The 15,651-nt window shown below is 46.9% G+C and overlaps 1 protein-coding gene across 2 annotated transcripts in view; it reads right to left on the bottom strand.

Moving 5' to 3' along the window:
- Window positions 1-12,650: 12,650 nt before the first annotated feature.
- The window catches only part of NUCB1 (nucleobindin 1), a 36,034-nt gene continuing 33,033 nt past the window's right edge, over window positions 12,651-15,651 (bottom strand). For both annotated transcript variants that reach the window (XM_040433175.1, XM_040433186.1), the window contains exon 13: window positions 12,651-13,961. In XM_040433175.1, coding sequence (XP_040289109.1) covers window positions 13,819-13,961 — 143 coding nt within the window. In that variant the 3' untranslated portion in view covers window positions 12,651-13,818. The remainder of the gene's footprint in view (window positions 13,962-15,651) is intronic.

The following is a 15,651-nucleotide window of genomic DNA, read 5'->3' as shown; positions in this document are numbered from 1 at the left end:
TGCTGAAGTAATATCACGCTTCTCTGACTATATTGCTGAGACTCCCTTAGGCCCCTTTCACACGGGCGAGTATTCTGCGCAGATGCGATGCGTGAGTTGAACGCACTGTACCCGCACTGAGTCCTGACCCATTCATTTCTATGGGGCTGTGCACACGAGCGGTGATTTTCACGCATCACTTGTGCGTTGCGTGAAAATCGCAGCATGCTCCTCTTTGTGCGTTTTTCACATAACGCAGGCCCCATAGAAATGAATGGGGTTGCGTGAAAATCGCAAGCAAGTGCGGATGCAGTGTGATTTTCACGCACGGTTGCTAGGAGACAATCGGGATGGGGACCCGATCATTATTATTTTCCCTTATAACATGGTTATAAGGGAAAATACTAGCATTCTGAATACAGAATGCATAGTAAAATAGCGCTGGAGGGGTTAAAAAAATATATTTAACTCTCCTTAATCCACTTGTTCGTGCAGCCGGCATCTCTTCTGTCTAACTGTGAGCAATAGGACCTTTGTCACTACGCTCATCACATGATCCATCACCATGGTGATGGATCATGTGATGAACGCAGTGACGTCAAAGGTCCTATTGCTCAGTTAGACAGAAGAGATGCCGGCTGCACGAACAAGTGGATTAAGGAGAGTTAAATATATTTCCCCAGTCGTCTCCATGACAGCACAAACTGAGATTGCCTTCCTCTGATAGGACAGGAAAAAGCACACAGAGAGGTTAAAACCCCACCCCCACCCCTCATCGCCAGTGTTTTTTCCTGTCCTGACAAGGAAGGAATGCCAGAGAGGTGCTGGGAGCTCTTCTGGGTTCCCTAGTCCTTTTTTTTCTTCGGTTTTTACCTTTTTTCTTCTCGCCCTGCTACGGCAGGGGGTCATCCGTTAGACCGGAGGTCGGTTCCGGGGTCCGGCTCTTCCCTCCTCCAGGTGCGGTCTATGCCCGGGTCACCCTCATTCATGGTGACCCCGGCGAAATTCCCTCTGCGGCGGCCCAGGCGGGCTTGAAGCAGTGCGGTAGGGCGGCTGGAGCGACGCTATGACGCGCTTCCCTCCAGTCGCCAGGTGATGACGGACGCCGGGAGGCGTGGCCAGCGTCGTGACGTCACGGAGGCCGCGGCCGGCGCCAAATTCAAAAAGGGACACCGATTCGGACCGCTCTGAGGCCTCTACGATTCACCCTACCTGCTGACAGCATCGTAAGTGGACGGGAGCTGAGAGGATGAGCGCCCCTACCACCACTGGCTCGGGTCCTGAGCCCCCTACCACTCTGGGCGGTGTGAGTAGCCTGCTGGCACCTTTTCTTATTGCATATTTTCCCTGCAGTGGCTGACCCTTTCCTCCCTTGTGTGTTGCAGGGAGAAAAGGAGTCTTCCTCCTCTGTTAAATCCAAACCCAGGAAGTGCGGCGTCTGTTCTAAGCGCCTTCCTTCCTCAGGGTCCAAGTTACTGTGTAAGGACTGCACCTCTACCGTGGTGAAGGCAGAGTCCTCTAGTTTTATGGAGGAGATCAAGACTCTGGTCAGAACGGAGGTCCAATCAGCGTTGGCCGCTAGGGACCCCCCTGCCTCCCCTATACCCCAGCCCTGTCAGGGCCACAGACCACCCTCCTCCAGAGGCCTGGACTACTCCGGGAGTGATCTGGACTCGGCCGACTCTGTTTTGTCAGATGCGGGGACTTCGGCTAGATCTCAGGAATTGGAGGAAAGTAGTGAGTACAGGAGATTCCTCTTTAACCCAGAGGATATAGAAGAATTGATCCGAACCATCAGGGCTACTATTAAGATGGAGGTCCCTAAGAGGTCCAAGTCAGTCCAGGAGGAGATTTTCGGGGGTTTAGGGGAGAGGCACAAATCAGTGTTCCCGGTCCCGGACAATATCCAGAAGATGATACGGGCAGAATGGGAGAAGCCAGAGAAGGGTTCCTTTATCCCACGGGGCCTCAAAAGGCGATACCCCTTCGACGAAGCGGACTGTGCCGACTGGGAGACCATTGCCAGGGTGGATGCTCCCGTCGCTAAGGTAGCGAAACGAACGGTCCTTCCGTTTGAGGACGCAGCGCAGCTCAAGGACCCCCTAGATAGGAAAGCCGAGAGTCTGCTCAAGAGAACCTGGGAAGCTACAGCAGCTCTCCTAAAACCGGGGGTAGCAGCGACATGTGTGGCTCGTACACTCGCGGTGTGGCTTGAACAACTAGAGCACCATTTAGCGAATAAGGCCCCTCGGGAGGAGATTCTGGATAGTATTCCTCTTCTGAAGAAGGCTACTTTCTTCCTTGCCGATGCCGCTGCAGAATCGGTTAGGCTTTCTGCCCGCACGGCGGTTCTGTCCAATACCACCAGACGGGTACTATGGCTTAAAGCCTGGTCGGGCGACTCCGTATCGAAAAACAGGCTGATATCCCTACCCTTTCACGGTCAGTACGTGTTCGGGTCCGACCTGGACAAAATCCTTGAGAATGCCACGGACCGTAAGAAGGGCTTTCCAGAGGACAAATCCAAGTCCAGGAGACAGTTTTTTCGGAGGCCCCAGCAGGATCCCAGGGCCAATAGGAGGAGCCGCGAGGGTCGCGGATTTACGAGAGGCGGGAGAGGAAAAGTTTTTTTCCTTAATCCCAACAGGGGAGATCCCTTTCCCTCTTCATCAAAACAATGACATCATCCCGGTCGGAGGAAGGCTCAGCTCCTTTCTAGGGGTTTGGGAGCAAACCATCACGGATCCATATATATTAGGCATCGTAGAACATGGCTACACTATAGAACTGGATTCCCTTCCTCCGCAGAGGTTCGTCCTGACCAAGCTCACCAGGGGCCTCGAGTCTCCCTTATCCGAGGGCGTAAGAAACTTATTACGCCTGGGGGCAGTAGAAAAGGTACCCGCCAGAGATTTGGGGAAGGGTCACTATTCCCCCTTATTCCTGGTCCGGAAATAGAATGGCAATTTTCGGACCATCATAAATTTAAAACCCCTGAACAAACACATCACCTACCACAAGTTCAGGATGGAGACAGTCAAGTCAGCGGTGAAGCTCATCAAGAGAGGGTCTATGATGGCTACAATAGACCTCTCCGACGCATACTTCCACATCCCAATACAGGTCCGTTCCAGAAGATATCTGAGGTTCGCGGTGGAGCAAGGCGGGACACTTTGCCACTTTCAGTTCAAGTGCCTCCCGTTCGGCATATCATCGGCACCCCGCATATTCACCAAAGTGATGGCGGAGGTCGTAGCCTCCCTAAGCAAGGAGGGGATAATAATCGTCCCTTACCTAGACGACCTGCTAATAGTAGCAGAATCCTCAGATCTCCTTCACAGACACATCCAGGTGGTTCTCTCGCGCCTCCAGAACTTGGGCTGGTTGATCAACCGGGAGAAGTCCGACATGTTCCCAGACCATCGGAAGGTATTCCTGGGTATTCTCTTGGATTCAGTTCTTCAAAAATCTTTTCTCCCTCCGCTAAAGGTACAGAAGCTGAGGTCAAGGGTCCTCCACTTCACCAAACAGTCCCGTTGCTCAATAAGGCAGGGCATGGAAATGCTGGGCCATCTCACCTCCTGCATCCCCGCGGTAGCCTGGGCCCAATTCCATACGAGGCCTTTACAGAAGCTGGTTCTAAAGCAATGGAACGGGTATCGATCATCCCTGGACCAGGGGCTGTCAGTGTCCCGGGAGGTAAAGGCTTCACTGGGCTGGTGGCTCAAGGCAAAGAACCTGGAATCGGGAGTTCCATGGAGGCAGGAAAGTGTGTTTTCCCTCACGACGGACGCCAGCTCTTGGGGCTGGGGGGCCCTCACGGCTTCGGAGACTTTCCAGGGGATTTGGTCCGAGGACCAGAGAGAGATGTCCTCCAACTACAGAGAGCTCCGTGCGGTGTGGGAAGGCCTCAGGTCCATCCAAATACAGGCCAAAAATCGCCACGTTCTGGTCCATTCGGACAATTCTACAGCGGTGGCTTTTATCCAGCACCAAGGAGGAACAAGACACGGTCATCTCCAGAGGCTCTCAGACCGAATCTTCCTTTGGGCAGAAAAGAATCTACAATCCCTTGCGGCAGTACATCTAAAGGGATCCCTGAATCTCCAGGCGGATTACCTCAGTCGGCAAAGTCTGGATCCAGGCGAGTGGTCTTTGTCCCTGACCGCTTTCCAACAAATTCGGGACCGTTGGGGGAATCCCATCCTAGACCTGTTCGCATCAGCAAAGAATCGCAAGGTTCAGAATTTCTTCTCCCTCAATCGGAGAGACCCATGTGTGGCAATAGACGCTTTTACCCAGAGCTGGACGACTGGCCTTGTCTACGCTTTTCCCCCGATACCAGTAATCCCAAGAGTGCTCCAAAAGTTTCAGTCCGAAAGGTGCAGACTGATTCTGGTGGTCCCATTCTGGCCCAGGAGAAGCTGGTTCGGGCTCCTCAGGTCCCTCAGCCCGGAAGATCCCATTCGTTTCCGGCCGGAGGAGGGTCTTCTAACCCAGGGTCCCATACCGCACCCCAATACCAACCTCCTCAAGCTGTCCGCTTGGATTCTGAGCAATCCCTCTTGCTAGGGCTAGGGCTCTCTGAGAGAGTAGTTAAGACCCTCTTACTCAGTAGGAAGTCTAACACCTCCAAAGCGTACCTCAAGGTTTGGAGGAAGTTCGCCTCCTGGGGAGGAATCAGGTTCAACCAGTCCACCCCTAATATCCCGCTTATCCTGGAATTCCTCCAGGATGGGCTGGATTTGGGTCTTGCTCCTAACACATTGCGAGTTCAGGTGTCTGCCTTGGGGGCCCTCTATAATACCAGCCTCTATGAGGTCCCCTGGGTAGCAAGATTCCTGAAAGCGGCAGATCGACTAAAACCCAGAGTCAGGAATATGGTCGCACCATGGAACCTCAACACTGTCCTTTTAGGGCTGTCAGATGTTCCGTTTGAGCCTCTGCTCTCCCTATCTATTAAGTGGCTCACTCTGAAAACCATCTTCCTAGTGGCCATATCCTCCGCAAGGAGGGTTTGCGAGCTCCAGGCCCTGTCCATACAGGAACCCTTCCTCAAGGTGCTAGACGACAAGCTCATTTTCAAATTAGACCCCTGTTTTCTCCCTAAGGTGGTCTCCTCCTTTCATAGGTCGCAAGATATAGTTATCCCGTCTTTTTTTCCTAACCCTAAAGACGAGCAGGAATCTAGATTCCACAATTTAGACGTTAGGCGTTCAGTTCTTCATTATTTGCACGCCACGGAGGAATGGCGTATCGATAAAAATTTATTTATCCAATTTGCAGGTCCAAATAAGGGTAAGAAGGCAGCTAAGAGCTCTATATCCCGCTGGATTAGATGCACCATTTCTGAGGCCTATAGAGCTTCTGGCAAGGAGGCTCCTACATCCCTTAGAGCCCACTCGGTTAGATCGGTCTCCACTTCTTGGGCTGAGAGAGCCTCTGCTTCGTTAGAACAGATCTGCAGGGCAGCTACCTGGAAGAGGGCCCACACCTTCACCAAGCATTATAGGGTGGATGTGTTTGCTGACGAGGACTTGGCCTTTGGACGTAAAGTCCTAGGTGCTGTAGTCCGCCCCTAAGTTACTTTGTTAGTTCTCAGTTTGTGCTGTCATGGAGACGACTGGGGAAATGAGTATTACACTCACCGGTAATCCGGTTTCCTGGAAGTCTCCATGACAGCACAACTTTGTCCCGCCCTTGTTTTTTTCTCTGTCAATAGACTATTTGGCTAGCTTTATGTTCTACCCCTTGTCCTAGTCCTGTTATAATACACTGGCGATGAGGGGTGGGGGTGGGGTTTTAACCTCTCTGTGTGCTTTTTCCTGTCCTATCAGAGGAAGGCAATCTCAGTTTGTGCTGTCATGGAGACTTCCAGGAAACCGGATTACCGGTGAGTGTAATACTCATTTTTTTAACCCCTCCAGCCCTATTTTACTATGCATTCTATATTCAGAATGCTATTTTCCCTTATAACCATGTTTTATAAGGGAAAATAATACAATCTACACTACAACTAACCCAAACTTCTGTGAAGAAGTTCGGGTCTGGGTACCATAGTCGGTTTTTCATCACGCGCGTGCAAAACACATTGCACCCGCGTGATAAAAACTGAACATCGGAACGCAATCGCAGTCAAAACTGACTGCAATTGCGTTCCTACTCGTGCGGGTTTGCCGCAATGCATCGGGACTCATCCGGACACGCCCGTGTGAAAGAGGCCTTATGGTTTAACGCCAGTCTCTCGCACATTTTGTTTGCAAGAATCAAACTATTGGGTCTCTAGTGTAAATCGGATGTTCAAGATAGACTCAATTATGACTGCTGGGGCATTGCAGAGGTCCTTTAATGACCAATGATGAGATCTTTAGGTGCATTTGGCTTCACCATGCTATTCTCTCAGTTTCTATCACCATTTTAGGTTACTTTCACACGTGTTTTGTGCAGGTCCGTCATGGATCTGTACAGACTGATCCGTTCAGATAATACCCTGCATTAGGGATCGACCGATATTCTGTAAACTTTCAGGCCAATACCTTATACCAATATTCTGTGCATTTTCATTTTAGAAAAATAAAAAAATCCTACACATCTGCTGTTAAATGAACATGTTTATTAACATTTAGCTTTTTTTTTTGTAAATTTTTTCTTCATTGGTGATATGGGTCAAATACAACAAATTGGACCACTTTAAAAAAAATAAAAATCTCAGTCAAAAGGTGGTAACTAACAAGAAATATATACCTCACATATACAGTGTGTTTAACCTCATACTACATCACACACTCCTTAGGCCTCATGCACACAGCCGTTTTGGTCTGCATCCAAGCTGCAGTTTTGGCTGCTCTGATACGGGGCTGCAAAAGATGCGGACAGCGCTCCGTTCCGTGGCCCCGCAAAAAAGAAAAGTCCTATTCTTGTCCGTGCTTTGCAGACAAGAATAGGCAGTTATATTAAAGGCTGTGTGTGCTGTTCCACAAATTGTGGAACGCGCATGGACGCCATCCGTGTTTTGCGGCCTGCAAAACGCACCATTGTCATGTGCATGAGGCCTTATACATACCTAATATTACACAGTTATATAATACCTTGCTCATAACTACATCATACACCTTATATACCTGATAATAGTATACATATACCTCATACTATTATACATATACAGTGTGTATTATATACCTCATATTCATACTACATCATACACACATTATAGTATGTAATTGTAATGTGTATATGAGGTATATCAGGGCTCAACAAATCCCAGGCACCAGGGTGATCATGAATTTTGTCCTGGTACCTGGGTATTTGCCCCTGCTTAAAAAATAGGCCCAGCAGCCGGGCGCAGTAGCACTTTAAGTTTAGAGTAGACGCGGCGTCATGCAGGAGTCCGCGTCTACTAGGCCCGCCCCTCACTAAAGTGAAGAGGACCGCTACTGGCTCAGGCTCCTCATCGCTGCGGCGCGTCTCCTTCTCAGAACTGTGGCGAGTGGCGGTACGATAGGGGGTGGCCTCCCCCCACCCCCATCATTGGTGGCAGCGGTAGTTCCGATTGGAGTCCCAGCAGTGTAATGCTGGGGCTCTGATCGGTTACCATGGCAGCCAGGATGCTACTGAAGTCCTGGCTGCCATGGCCAGTTACTCTGCAGCAATATACTTACATGCGCTGTCCTTCTTCTTGTAACTCGTCACAGGTCTGTGCGACGCACTGCTATAAGCAATGCGCCGCACAGACCTGTGAGTTACAAGAAGGAGCGTCGGGCGGCCACAGCGCATGTCAGTATATTGCTACAGAGTAACCGATCGGAGCCCCAGCATTACACTTCTGGGACTCCGATCGGAACTGCCGCTGCCACCAATGATGGGGGGGAGGGCGCACTGCCCACCAATGATTTTAATACCGTGGGGGGTGGGCTCCTTACTTTTTTTAGCTGGCTCCTAGATTCCAAGGAAATTTGTCAAGCCCTGAGGTATGTGTATGTATATATAACACACTGTATATGTATAATAGCATGAGGTATATAATGCACAGTATATGTTATGTACACTATTATCAGGTATATAAGGACTCTAAGGAGTGTATGATGTGAGGTATGATATACAACACCTTATATACCTCATATTACACATATACAGTTATATATCATATACCTCCCTCATACACTCCTTATATACCTGATCGTATACATAATTATAGATAACATATACAGTGTATTATATATACCACATACTACACCATACACACATTACAATTACATACTATATAATGTGGATATGATGTAGTACGATGTACACTGCTCAAAAAAATAAAGGGAACACTTAAACAACACAATGTAACTCCAAGTCAATCACACTTCTGTGAAATCAAACTGTCCACTTAGGAAGCAACACTGAGTGACAATCAATTTCACATGCTGTTGTGCAAATGGGATAGACAACAGGTGGAAATTATAGGCAATTAGCAAGACCCCCCCAATAAAGGAGTGGTTCTGCACGTGGTGCCCACAGACCACTTCTCAGTTCCTATGCTTCCTGGCTGATGTTTTGGTCACTTTTGAATGCTGGCGGTGCTTTCACTCTAGTGGTAGAATGAGATGGAGTCTACAACCCACACAAGTGGCTCAGGTAGTGCAGCTTATCCAGGATGGCACATCAATGCGAGCTGTGGCAAGAAAGTTTGCTGTGTCTGTCAGCGTAGTGTCCAGAGCATGGAGGCGCTACCAGGAGACGTGGAGGAGGCCGTAGGAGGGCAACAACCCAGCAGTAGGACCGCTACCTCCGCCTTTGTGCAAGGAGGAACAGGAGGAGCACTGCCAGAGCCCTGCAAAATGACCTCCAGCAGGCCACAAATGTGCATGTGTCTGCTCAAATGGTCAGAAACAGACTCCATGAGGGTGATATGAGGGCCCGACGTCCACAGGTGGGGGTTGGACTTACAGCCCAACACGTGCAGGACGTTTGGCATTTGCTAGAGAACACCAAGATTGGCAAATTCGCCACTGGCGCCCTGTGCTCTTCACAGATGAAAGCAGGTTCACACTGAGCACATGTAGCAGACGTGACAGAGTCTGGAGACGCCGTGGAGAACGTTCTGCTGCCTGCAACATCCTCCAGCATGACCGGTTTGGCATTGGGTCAGTAATGGTGTGGGGTGGCATTTCTTTGGAGGGCCGCACAGCCCTCCATGTGCTCGCCAGAGGTAGCCTGACTGCCATTTGGTACCAAGATGAGATCCTCAGACCCCTTGTGAGACCATATGCTGGTGCGGTTGGCCCTGGGTTCCTCCTAATGCAAGACAATGCTAGACCTCATGTGGCTGAAGTGTGTCAGCAGTTCCTGCAAGACGAAGGCATTGATGCTATGGACTGGCCCGCCCGTTCCCCAGACCTGAATCCAATTGAGCACATCTGGGACATCATGTCTCGCTCTATCCACCAACGTCACGTTGCACCACAGACTGTCCAGGAGTTGGCAGATGCTTTAGTCCAGGTCTGGGAGGAGATCCCTCAGGAGACCGTCCGCCACCTCATCAGGAGCATGCACAGGCGTTGTAGGGAGGTCATACAGGCACGTGGAGGCCACACACACTACTGAGCCTCATTTTGACTTGTTTTAAGGACATTACATCAAAGTTGGATCAGCCTGTAGTGTGTTTTTCCACTTAAATTTTGAGTGTGACTCCAAATCCAGACCTCCATGGGTTGAAAAATTTGATTTCCATTTTTTTATTTTTGTGTAATTTTGTTGTCAGCACATTCAACTATGTAAAGAACAAAGTATTTCAGAAGAATATTTAATTAATTCAGATCTAGGATGTGTTATTTTTGTGTTCCCTTTATTTTTTTGAGCAGTGTATATAATACATAACACACTGTATATGTATAATAGTATATAAGGTGTGTAGATTGTAGGTAAACTGTATATATCATCTACTATGACAGCGCACGTATTTATTTTACCATAGCACAAGTGTATAGTGAGTGACTGTAATCTCGGCAGGCACTCTGGTTCTCCACTCTGCTCTACACTGTCCACTTTCCCGCCTTCAATGACATCAGCGTCTCCTACGGAGTTCCGTTCAGGGACGTTGCAGGCAGGCACGCCCACACGCGTCTCTCCTGTACCCCCGCGATAGTTGGCACTGGCAGCCGAAAGACATAGTGGACAGAGACTTCGGACAGGAGCGCACGCGGTGTAAGCATTATCGGTAGTTTAGATGCCGATACCTTGCAAAAAAAACAGGAATATCGGCTGATCCCTAGTCTGCATCCATTCTGAACGGATCCGTTTGTATCATCTTTAACATAGCCAAGACGGATCAGTCTTGAACACCATTGACAGTCAATGGAGGACAGATCCGTTTTCTATTGTGCCAGTGAAACCTGATCCGTTCCCATTGACCTGCATTGTGTGGCAGGACGAATCCGTTTGGCTCAGTTTCATCAGACAGACACCAAAGCGGAATTGAGACTGATCGGAGGCTAACTGATGTATTCTGAGCGGATCCTTTTCCCTTCAGAATGCATTAGGGCAAAACTGATCCGTTTCGGACGGCTTGTGAGAGCCCTGAATGGATCTCGCAAACGGAAAGCCAAAACGCCAGTGTGAAAGTAGCCTTAGGGTCCATTCACACGTCTGTTTTTTCTTTCCTGATCTGTTCCGTTTTATGCGGAACAGATCTGGACCAGTTCTGTACCCATTCATTTTCAATGGGTCCTGGAAAAAAAAAAAAAAAAAAAAAAACGGACAGCACAATGTGTGCTGTCCGTTTCCGTTGTTCCGTTCCGCATGTCCGAAAAAATATAAAACTTGTCCTATTCTTTTCCGCAAAAATCGGATCCTGGACCAATACAAAGTCAATGGATCCGCAAAAAACGGATGACATACGGAAACATTTTCAGGAACAACGGATCCGCAAAAACGGACCGAAAATCGGGATATAGAAAAATACTGACGTGTGAATGTAGCCTTAGTCTGTATCCCTTGACAGGGGTTTTCCACTGTAACTAGTCACATTTCTTACACGTTTTTTGTTTCTTCCAGTGTATATATAACTGCCTGCAAGCAGCCATTTATGGGATTTATTTGCTCGTGCTGTTTTTTATGACACGCCATTGGTAAAGATTTAATGTACATTTTGCAAAAAACAAGTTTAAAAAAAATTTAATTTATTTGACCCTGATGTTTCTTGATGCCAAAAATTTCCTCATCCAGAATTTTCTTTAAATTGCATGTTGGAGGACATCCATTTGGTTGAACTCGAATGCAGAGCTCCCACATGGGGAATTACCACAGGGACTATCCGTATTTCATTACAGTACGAGGAACGTGAACGATATTTTACAAAACTGATCTAGATGCTGCAAACCTTTCCCCATGAAAAATTTGGTGAAATGTTTGAAATCTTCAGAATCCTCATTTTGTTGTTAAAAAGCCACAGATTGTTCGTAGCACTGATGCTCACCCCCGTTAACTGGCCCATATAAATGCTCTTTCACTAGGCCGAGAAGATCCCTGATGTTCCTGAATAATTGTCTATAGAAGAGAATGAGGGGGCAACGACTGCAGTAGCAATGGTTTCTCTCTCAAAGTTTGCATCAGCCTGTGTAGTCCGGGCGATGCAAAGGATTAGCATCAGGCAGGTTTGTGGTGAAAAATTCCGCCACACATCTGATGATCCCACAGTAAAATCGGCATGTACTAGATGTGGATATCGAAAGGGTGACGTGGTGAAAATCCACCATATTTCCACAACCAAAACACTCCATCCACATGTCTTGCACTGTAATATGGTGTTGACTTCCAACCTCACCGTTTGAGGGGACCTCTGTTGGGCCTATATCTACAATGACAAAGTTTTGTTCATTTTAAAGACTGAAAAAAGCCAGCAGGTCTGCATCAGATATTTTTTTTTTATTTCGTTACAGCTGGGTACATGGCAGCACCATCACAAACTGAAACAAAGGCGGTATAAGAAACATCGGATGAGAGTCAGCTATTCGGGAAAACTAGTCCTGTGTATATTGAAAGGCCACTGGTGCTGGATAACCCTGTAATATCTTAGTAATAACCCTTGCTGCTTTTCAGGTCAAGGCCCATATCGCATCCATGTTAATGTACTCGAAGGAGGGGGGGTACAGCCAGGACAACCTGACTAAACGAAACCCTCCTGGCACTACAACCAATGAAAAGGGGCTCTGGCTGATAGTATTGTATTCTAAAGTATTAACACTTCCTTTGACGAGGACAACGTAACCATGTCTATACAGATTTATGTTTTACGGTTTTGTATAATACAGAAAAAACATTATATCCATCAAACACGTGTACCTGCATAAAACCCCTGCTGTGTAATGAGATGCAAGTCATTTACATAGGATAAACAGCGCAGACGCTTCAAGCATTATTTTTATTTTATTGCCTGGGGGCAAAAACAAAACAAAAACAAAAAACCTTAAAATTATTTAACCCCCTTAGTGACCATTAATACGCCTGACGTAAACAAAGGGGGTTTTAGCTAAACAGCTGGCTTTAATCAATCATTACATGTACGTAAAATGGTGCATTAAAAACTACAACTTGCCCTGCAAAAAATAAGACCTCATACAAGTACATTGATGAAAAAACTAAAAAAAAAGAAAGTTATAGCTCTTGGAATGCATTTTTTTTTTTAAAAATGCGTGTGGTCACTAAGGGGTTAAAATTAAAGCTTAATCACGTACTCTGCACATCTCTCGGCTGCTATGACCCAGTGCCTAAAGAGTTACTGCTGGCACCGTACCTGGAGGAAGCAGGTGATCATATCAATTAAATTGTCTTTATGACGTTCTATAGGGCCGATTTATCAATGTGGAGGAAGCAGGTCAGACGATAACACTTCATAAAGCAGCGCCTATAGTTGTAACCAAGGGACAGAGTGGATTTTTGAAAATAGAGAGAAAAAAAAAAAACTCTGCCTCATAGTAGACATTTGTAAGTTGACTGCTACCGGACCCTTTACTGACCGTACTATGTGGAACTAGCCCAGGTGCGGGCACGGACATCTGTAGTTGGTGCCACATGTTCACACAGGGGATCTCTGACAAGGATTTGGATGCATTTTCCGCTCCAAAGTTCACTTTAAAAACAATACTTCACGTAAGCGTCCCATTGACTTAATAACTGACGGACATTTTTTTTGAGGGCGAATTGTTGACAAGAACAAATCCAAATATGTGGAAGAAATCCGAGGGTCAGCCTCAAATTTCTACCAATTACGCATAGTTTTTTTTTTTCTAATTTCAAAATCCACCTTGTGAACATATCCTAAGATCTAACTCGTTCTTAAGGGGTCCTGGTGCTCCATGGAGTACACTGAGGTGGTCCAACCCTACAATTCACCACAATTTCCGTTGGTGCTGTCGCTTGTAAGACACAGGTTAAAGAAAGTAGCACAATGACATATCTAGATACGGGTTACTACATTTCCACTAGAGGAGATCCTGTATACATTATATACTCCTGCTATGCAGAGACACAATGTGTCAACACCAATCCAATATATATAGATGCCATTTTCTACCGTGATGGACACAGAAAGGTGCTTCTATAGGGTAAAAACTACTAAACTTCCCACAGTCTTTTACTTTATCATTATTATTTTTTGTTTCTTTGTAAGTTTGTTTTTTGAAAACAAGAAGCCCGATTCCCAATGTGAGAGATTTACCCAGCGCTCGATTGCACATCCCTTAACTTTGAAATTCAGGAGAACAGAGGGATACAGACTAGAGACGCCAAGATGGAGGTGACCGATCCTTGTTTCCCTGCCGTGTTCTCCTCCATTGGTTCTCTAACTTTCTACTGTTAGACTTGATGAACCTGGTGTTCCTGGGAAGGTGCTGAATCTTTCTTTTCTTCATGGGCCGCTTCTCCTGGAGGTGCTGGATGAGCTTCTCCTGGTGGTCCTGGGTGGACATCTGATCCCTGGTGGGATTCCGCTTGTTTCTCTGTTGAAACAGATTGCATAATGATGACAAAATGGTGGCCACAGAGAGAAGGCTGCCCATCTATCCGTTATGTGCCAGGTAGAGGGACTCAGATTGTGATAAAGCTGTATTCCCATCTTGTAAAGTGATGGCACATCATTATGAGATGCCATCAATTTATGAACATGGGGAGTCACCTCTGAAATTCACACTGATCCTGAGAATGAAGGGGCTATAGAGCGTTTTTCTCTGTAAAGAGGTTGACTGGACCCCACTGTGCATGGAAAGAATGTGAATCACTACTTCATTCTCAAGCTTGGTGGGGGGTCTCGGAGAGGCCAGTGCTTCTACATACAGTGTGCAAGCATGGCCGCCACTGATGGATTGCAGGGTGGTCGTAAACCCTGGATACAAGCAGTGCATAATATGATGGGAAAATGAATCCAGGCAGCAAAGAAGGTAAAATGAACAAACACAATACATTAGTCAGTGCCTTGAATTAACTTTCTGTACATGATAAATGCCATTTGCTGAAGTGAGACAGTCCCTTTAAGCACTTGGCGCATGAGCAGAAGACACTGTGCAGCATGGATTTAGTGGTTGTGCCCAGCTGCAAGCTTGTCAATCTGCAGGAGGAAGAAACCAGTGAGAGGGGATGGCTCTGCAGAATGATCCTGGTATCTCGCATGACGTGAAACTTAGGTTTCAGCCTCTAGTTGAGGCTACAAAGGTGTACCTTACCAGAAAGCAATGTAAAGACTGGTGGCCAACCGCACACCTGTTTATGTAGTACTAAGCATCAGGTAAGGGGAAAATTCTTCCCAATGCAAGAAAAATATGAATTTTGGTATCCATTTTGGAGATACGACAGGAATGAAACCATAAGAATTCAAGAATACATTTACTACTGAATAAAATGTGCAGCCTGACTTATATGTAGGCAGGGAGGCACTTAAATAGGGGAGAAGGAATCAGCATCCCTCATTTACAAGGACTGTAGCATTATAGATGGATCAGGGTCAATTCACATGTGGTCTAAGTGATTCTAGTCTATGCTGGAGGAAGGGACTCTAAGCCATATATTCTGGCTGTGTCCCCTTACCAAAGAGTATTGGAAGGAGATCGGAGATCAGATTAATAACACTTGCAAAACCAATATAACCTTTTGTTTGGAATCTGTGCTATTATGGCTTCCACAAACTTCTTGGACTCCCTCTAAGGCTGGGTTCACACAGGCGTTGCGGGAAAATGTGCGGCTGCGTTACGGGAACACCCGCAATTTTTCCACGCGAGTGCAAAACATTGTAATGCGTTTTGCACTCGCGTGAGAAAAATCGCGCATGTTTGGTACTTAAACCCGAACTTCTTCACAGAAGTTCGGCCTTGGGCTCAGTGTTCTGTAGATTGTATTATTTTTCCTTATAACATGGTTATAAAGGGAAAATACTAGCATTCTGAATACAGAATGCATAGTAAAACAACGCTGGAGGGGTTAAAAAAAAATAAAAAAAATTATTTAACTCACCTTAGTCCACTTGATCACGATGCCCGGCATCTCCTTCTGTCTCCTTTGCTGAACAGGACCTGTGGTGAGCATTAATTACATGAACAGGACGTTTGGTGAAGTCACTCCGGTTATCACATGATCCATCACCATGGTAAAAGATCATGTGATGACCAGAGTGACGTCACTAAAGGTCCTGTTCATGTA

This window comes from Bufo bufo, chromosome 1 (genome assembly GCF_905171765.1).
Source record: "Bufo bufo chromosome 1, aBufBuf1.1, whole genome shotgun sequence".
NCBI classification, from domain to species: Eukaryota; Metazoa; Chordata; class Amphibia; order Anura; family Bufonidae; genus Bufo; species Bufo bufo.
The sequence above is the reverse complement of the archived record's forward strand: the minus strand, read 5'-3'. Positions and strand labels throughout refer to the sequence as shown.